This window comes from Chlamydomonas reinhardtii (assembly GCF_000002595.2).
Source record: "Chlamydomonas reinhardtii strain CC-503 cw92 mt+ unplaced genomic scaffold scaffold_25, whole genome shotgun sequence".
In the NCBI taxonomy this organism is placed as follows: domain Eukaryota; kingdom Viridiplantae; phylum Chlorophyta; class Chlorophyceae; order Chlamydomonadales; family Chlamydomonadaceae; genus Chlamydomonas; species Chlamydomonas reinhardtii.
The window spans coordinates 77,782-84,830 of NW_025061538.1; the positions used below are offsets into that span (position 1 = coordinate 77,782).

The 7,049-nt window shown below is 68.1% G+C and overlaps 1 protein-coding gene across 2 annotated transcripts in view; it reads left to right on the forward strand.

Moving 5' to 3' along the window:
* The first annotated feature begins 264 nt into the window (after positions 1 to 264).
* Positions 265 to 7,049, forward strand: part of CHLRE_25g756397v5 (uncharacterized protein) — a 7,912-nt gene continuing 1,127 nt past the window's right edge. Inside the window, exons 1-5 of one of the 2 annotated variants that reach the window (XM_043072967.1) lie at positions 265 to 851; positions 963 to 1,689; positions 2,447 to 2,540; positions 3,240 to 6,032; positions 6,264 to 6,689. In XM_043072967.1, the coding sequence (XP_042914109.1) occupies positions 295 to 851; positions 963 to 1,689; positions 2,447 to 2,540; positions 3,240 to 6,032; positions 6,264 to 6,689 (4,597 nt within the window). In that variant the 5' untranslated portion in view covers positions 265 to 294. Of the gene's footprint in view, positions 852 to 962; positions 1,690 to 2,446; positions 2,541 to 3,114; positions 6,033 to 6,263; positions 6,690 to 7,049 lie in introns of those variants that run through there. The other variant, XM_043072968.1, reaches the window with a different exon arrangement.

A 7,049-nucleotide genomic window follows, 5' to 3' on the forward strand; every position in this document is an offset into this window, starting at 1 on the left:
CCCGTGTGTGGGCAAGGGCCCGTCAGGTGCGCAAACCTGCCAAGGCCCATGGCCTTGCTCTTGTCCGGATGGACACGGGCGTAGTGCCCCTTTCTGCGGCGGCAGGTGGAGCAAGGGGCACTGCGCACGCCCCTGTTACCCAGCGGCGAGCAGGCGCCACCGGCTGCCCACCACGCTGACGACACGACCCTCACGGCGCGCGACCCGGCGGTGGACGGGCCGGTCCTGATGGCGGCAGTACAGCTGTTCTGCCGCGCGTCCAACGCCCGTGTCCATCCGGACAAGAGCAAGGCCATGGGCCTTGGCAGGTTTGCGCACCTGACGGGCCCTTGCCCACACACGGGGGTGCCGTTTACCACTGGCGCCGTGACGCACCTGGGTGTGCCCCTGTCGTGGGACTCGGATGCGGCTGCAGCTGACTTGTACACCCGGCGGGCTCGCGGCATGGCGTTTGTGGCGCGTCTGTGGGCTGCCCTGTCTCTGACTCTGGTTGGCCGTGTGCACATTGCGAAGCAGGTGCTGGCGGCGAAGCTGGCCTACCACTTCAGCTTCCTCAACCCGTCGCCTGCGCAGCTGAAGGAACTCACCGACCTGGTGGACCACTTTGCAGCGCGCTCCATGCACGCTGAGGACGCCAGCCTGGTGTTGCACGGGAACCCGCTCCTGCTGCCAAAGCGGGAAACGGCCTGTCTGCCGTACAAGGATGGGGGTGTCAACCACGTCGACCTGCCTGCGTTCCTGTCTGCCCTGCAAGCTAAGACCTTCGCCCTCCTTGCCCAGCCAGGCCGGCAACCCTGGAAGATGCTCACCCGGGCGCTGCTTACTCATGTGCGCCCGGACTCCGCCACCACGTGGGCGTGGGTTTTTTTTTTTTTTGAGGAATCATCCTTACAAGGTTGAACAGGGGCAGACGCGCTGCCCCCCTGCTGCCTGAAAGCAGCCTGGTCCCCGTGGGTGTACAGCGACGCGCCGGCGCCAGCGGGGCTGCCTGCCCGGCTGGCGGCCGCGGTCGGCCACGTGCGGAGCGCGGGCGTGGAACAGCACCCACCGCAGCCAGCCACTCAGCCGCCAGCGGCGCCGCCGCAGTGGCGGGTTAGCCTGGACCAGCTGTGGGTGGCTAACGCTGCGGGGGCTGTGTCCTACGTCCACTACACGGGGCGGCTCTTGGAGCCTGGGCCTGGCGTGCTGCCCCCGGCGGTGGATGGGGTGTGGCAGCCTGCCTGTGTGCTGCAGCATCGCAAGCCGCGGCACCTGTGGACCTTTGAAGAGCGGGCGGCGTACGATGCAGCATCACCAGGGGACCGGGCGGGGGCGTGGCCTCGGGCGCCGTACTTCCTGGCGCCGGAGGCTGGGGTGGTGGTGCACCCGGAGCACTGCCGGATTGCGGGTGTCAGCTTGGCGGACTACACGGTGCGGGACGTGCGGCGGGCCATCACCGCGGCCAACCCGGCCGCACCTCCGGCTCCGGCCCGCCCCGCAGCCATGCCGTGCCCGGCGCCAACACAGCAGGCGGGGGATTCGGGGCCCCAGCCGGCGGCACAGTCGCGGCTGGCAGAGCGGGAGGCGGAGTGGCAGCGTGCAGCGGCGCAGCTGACCACCACGGCGGCGCAGCATTTCCACAATAACCCGGTGGCTCTGGACCCCTGGCTTCACCGCACCTCCGCGGCAGCCGGGCTGCAGAACACGCCGGCGAGAGAACTACAGTCGTATGCGTCCCCGTCCCAGCAGTCGGGTGAGGGGCCGCGGCGGTCCGCGCGGCTGCAGGAGCAGGCGGCGGGAGGGGCGGGACCTAGCACTGGGCCTGCCACGGCGGCGGCGGCAGCAGCGGCGGCGGTGGAGGGCGACCCTCGCATGCCGCCCCCGGATGCGTCCCTTCTGCGGGGTACGTGGCGGAGGCTGTGGGACAGCCACGCCAGTCGGGGGGCAAAGGTGCTGGTGTACAGGCTGCAACATGCTTACCTGCCTTGCGGGCTGTACAGGGCGGGCAAGGGCATTCGGCCACGGGTGACCACGGGGTGCGGGGGGTTGGGGGCGCACTGCCCTCACCCCGCCTGCGGGCCACCTGGCCCGCGGGCGTGGGCCAGCCTAACGCACATCTTCCTGGAGTGTCCAGCTTATGCGCAGGCGAGGACGTGGCTGCAGCAGCTGTGGGCCTGCGTTGCGCCCCAGGCAGCGGCGCCGCCAGTGACGGACGTGGGCTTCATGCTGGGGGGACCGCATGGGTATGTGGGCCTCAGGCCCGCGGGGGGCGGGCGCGCTGCTGTGGAGCACTTTGCGGGCCACCTTCTTGTACGCCGTCTGGTGTGCGTACTGGTCCCGCGAGCCTGCTAAGCAGACGTCGGAGCATGTGGTTCGGGAGGTGGTCAGCGAGCTGCGCAGGGTGATGCAGCTGCGTTTCACTGCCGCCACGCTAACCCCTGAAACCCTGTTGGCTCTGCCCACTCAGCTTCTCACCGCACAGCTCAAGGCGGCTAAGCTGGAGCACTTTGTTGCCATCTGGTCGGCGGGTGGCGCGCTTTGTGAAGTGGAGGAGGTTCAGGGTGGGTCACCGAAGTTGAACTTGCGGCTGACGCTTGCATCACCTGTGCAGGCCCCCTAGGTTTCCTTTTGGGCGGCGTTTCGTTCCAGGCGCTGGCGTGGCGTTTATCGTCATCAGCTTATCTGGCGCCCATGTGTTTTAGCTCTGGCTGGCGTCGCAGCGCCTGGGCGGCTGTGGGACTTCCTGCACAGCGCGTCTTGCAGCGGGCTGGAGCCCGCCTAGTCAGCGCCACATCTGGCCCGTTTAGTTTTCTGCTTGTGTCTCCTCTGCCGGTTCTCCTGGGGTGTTGCTTAAGCAACCGACTTGTGGGGGTGGGGTGGGTTTGGGCGGGGCGAGTGCGTAGCGCTGGTGTTTCCTCTTCTGGCGTGCGGTGGTGGTGGTTCTTGCGGTTAGGCTGTGGTGTAGTTTGGTGCTTGGGTTAGGTCTGGCGGTGTTTTTGTGCGACCCCTCCCGGGGGGCGGGGGGGCCAGCCTTCTGCTCTGTCTGCCGGGTCGGGGTGGGGTGGGGTGGGATGGATGGGGGTGGTTGGTGGCGGTTTTCGAGGTGTTTGTTTTCTGTTTTTCTTCTCTTTTCTTCTCTTCTTGCCCTGTCAGGGTTCTGGTCTCGGGGACCAGGCTGCTTTCGGGCAGTAGGGGGGCAGCGCGTCTGCCCCTGTTCAACCTTGTAAGGATGATTCCTCAAAAAAAAAAAAACTTGGCAGTGCGGGAGGAGCGGGCAGCTGCCGCAGCGGCCAGCCACAATGCCCGCGCTGCACTGATGGAGGAGCATGGGGAGCGGGGCACTCGCTGGTTCCATCGGCAGGCTGACGAGCCAGCAGCCGGCGCGCAGGAGCCCATCACGCACTTGAAGGTGCCGGGGCAACCGGCGCCTGTGGCGCTCACGGGGCCGGGCACGCGCATCACTGTCTCAGCAGCCGCCGCAGCCATGTACAGCAGCACCAGCCCCACCGGCCTGTTCCGCGTGCAGCCGGTCTGTACGGCGTCGCAGCAACAGCTTCTGGCGGCCATTGACCGCAAGGTTCCGGCGGATCTGCAGGCCGCCGCAGAGGGGTCCGGTGACGGCGCCCTCAGTGATGCCGAGCTGATGGCAGCGCTGGCTGGCTCCGCCAATGGTAAAGCGCCTGGGTCGGACGGGGTCCCGTACGAGGTGTACAAGGTTTTCTGGGCGCTGCTGGGTCCGCGCTTGTGTGCTGCTGCTGCCGCTGCCTTTGCTGCCGCTGCAGACGCCCACGATGGCGGTGAAATGGCGGCGGCGCTGCCCGCCTCCTGGCGGGAGGGCATCATCACCCTCATCTACAAGGGCAACAGCCTGGACCGCGCCGAGCTGGCGTCCTACCGGCCCATCACGCTGCTCAACTGCGACTTCAAGATGGTGTCCAAGGCCGTCAGCGCCCGCCTGCAGCCCGCCCTGGATGCAGTTGTGGATGAGCTGCAGACTGCGTTCATCACCGGCCGCTGGATTGGAGACAACGCGCTGTACCTCCAAGGCCTGATCGAATGGATGCGCCTGGACGTGGGCGCGGACGGCACGCCACGGCAGGGTGGTGCGCTGTACTTCTTGGACATTGAAAAGGCGTATGACCGGGTGCACCGGCAGTGGCTGTATGCGTCCGCGGAGGGACTGGGGTTTGGGCCGCGCATGCTGCGCTGGATCCGCCTGATCACTGCCAACGGCTCTGCCCGCGTGTGTGTGAACGGGATGCTCTCTGACGCCTTCCCAGTGCTGAACGGCTTGCCGCAGGGCAGCACCGCCTCACCACCCCTGTGGGTCATCCAGATGCAGCCACTGACGTCCTTTCTGCGGCGGCAGGTGGAGCAAGGGGCACTGCGCACGCCCCTGTTACCCAGCGGCGAGCAGGCGCCACCGGCTGCCCACCACGCTGACGACACGACCCTCACGGCGCGCGACCCGGCGGTGGACGGGCCGGTCCTGATGGCGGCGGTACAGCTGTTCTGCCGCGCGTCCAACGCCCGTGTCCATCCGGACAAGAGCAAGGCCATGGGCCTTGGCAGGTTTGCGCACCTGACGGGCCCTTGCCCACACACGGGGGTGCCGTTTACCACTGGCGCCGTGACGCACCTGGGTGTGCCCCTGTCGTGGGACTCGGATGCGGCTGCAGCTGACTTGTACACCCGGCGGGCTCGCGGCATGGCGTTTGTGGCGCGTCTGTGGGCTGCCCTGTCTCTGACTCTGGTTGGCCGTGTGCACATTGCGAAGCAGGTGCTGGCGGCGAAGCTGGCCTACCACTTCAGCTTCCTCAACCCGTCGCCTGCGCAGCTGAAGGAACTCACCGACCTGGTGGACCACTTTGCTGCGCGCTCCATGCACGCTGAGGACGCCAGCCTGGTGTCGCACGGGAACCCGCTCCTGCTGCCAAAGCGGGAAACGGCCTGTCTGCCGTACAAGGATGGGGGTGTCAACCACGTCGACCTGCCTGCGTTCCTGTCTGCCCTGCAAGCTAAGACCTTCGCCCTGCTTGCCCAGCCAGGCCGGCAACCCTGGAAGACGCTCACCCGGGCGCTGCTTACTCATGTGCGCCCGGACTCCGCCACCACGTGGGCGTGGGTGTACAGCGACGCGCCGACGCAAGCGGGGCTGCCTGCCCGGCTGGCGGCCGCGGTCGGCCACGTGCGGAGCGCGGGCGTGGAACAGCATCCGCCCCAGCCAGCCACTCAGCCGCCAGCGGCGCCGCCACAGTGGCGGGTTAGCCTGGACCAGCTGTGGGTGGCTAACGCTGCGGGGGCTGTGTCCTACGTCCACTACACGGGGCGGCTCTTGGAGCCTGGGCCTGGCGTGCTGCCCCCGGCGGTGGATGGGGCGTGGCAGCCTGCCTGTGTGCTGCAGCATCGCAAGCCGCGGCACCTGTGGACCTTTGAAGAGCGGGCGGCGTACGATGCAGCATCACCAGGGGACCGGGCGGGGGCGTGGCCTCGGGCGCCGTACTTCCTGGCGCCGGAGGCTGGGGTGGTGGTGCACCCGGAGCACTGCCGGATTGCGGGTGTCAGCTTGGCGGACTACACGGTGCGGGACGTGCGGCGGGCCATCACCGCGGCCAACCCGGCCGCACCTCCGGCTCCGGCCCGCCCCGCAGCCATGCCGTGCCCGGCGCCAACACAGCAGGCGGGGGATTCGGGGCCCCAGCCGGCGGCACAGTCGCGGCTGGCGGAGCGGGAGGCGGAGTGGCAGCGTGCAGCGGCGCAGCTGACCACCACGGCGGCGCAGCATTTCCACAATAACCCGGTGGCTCTGGACCCCTGGCTTCACCGCACCTCTGCGGCAGCCGGGCTGCAGAACACGCCGGCGAGAGAACTGCAGTCGTATGCGTCCCCGTCCCAGCAGTCGGGTGAGGGGCCGCGGCGGTCCGCGCGGCTGCAGGAGCAGGCGGCGGGCGGGGCGGGACCTAGCACTGGGCCTGCCACGGCGGCGGCGGCAGCAGCGGCGGCGGTGGAGGGCGACCCTCGCATGCCGCCCCCGGATGCGTCCCTTCTGCGGGGTACGTGGCGGAGGCTGTGGGACAGCCACGCCAGTCGGGGGGCAAAGGTGCTGGTGTACAGGCTGCAACATGCTTACCTGCCTTGCGGGCTGTACAGGGCGGGCAAGGGCATTCGGCCACGGGTGACCACGGGGTGCGGGGGGTTGGGGGCGCACTGTCCTCACCCCGCCTGCGGGCCACCTGGCCCGCGGGCGTGGGCCAGCCTAACGCACATCTTCCTGGAGTGTCCAGCTTATGCGCAGGCAAGGACGTGGCTGCAGCAGCTGTGGGCCTGCGTTGCGCCCCAGGCAGCGGCGCCGCCAGTGACGGACGTGGGCTTCATGCTGGGGGACCGCATGGGTATGTGGGCCTCAGGCCCGCGGGGGGCGGGCGCGCTGCTGTGGACCACTTTGCGGGCCACCTTCTTGTACGCCGTCTGGTGTGCGTACTGGTCCCGCGAGCCTGCTAAGCAGACGTCGGAGCATGTGGTTCGGGAGGTGGTCAGCGAGCTGCGCAGGGTGATGCAGCTGCGTTTCACTGCCGCCACGCTAACCCCTGAAACCCTGTCGGCTCTGCCCACTCAGCTTCTCACCGCACAGCTCAAGGCGGCTAAGCTGGAGCACTTTGTTGCCATCTGGTCGGCGGGTGGCGCGCTTTGTGAAGTGGAGGAGGTTCAGGGTGGGTCACCGAAGTTGAACTTGCGGCTGACGCTTGCATCACCTGTGCAGGCCCCCTAGGTTTCCTTTTGGGCGGCGTTTCTTTCCAGGCGCTGGCGTGGCGTATTATCGTCATCAGCTTATCTGGCGCCCATGTGTTTTAGCTCTTGCTGGCGTCGCAGCGCCTGGGCGGCTGTGGGCCTTCCTGCTCAGCGCGTCTTGCAGCGGGCTGGAGCCCGCTTAGTCAGCGCCACATCTGGCCCGTTTAGTTTTCTGCTTGTGTCTCCTCTGCCGGTTCTCCTGGGGTGTTGCTTAAGCAACCGACTTGTGGGGGTGGGGTGGGTTTGGGCGGGGCGAGTGCGTAGTGCTGGTGTTCTTTTTC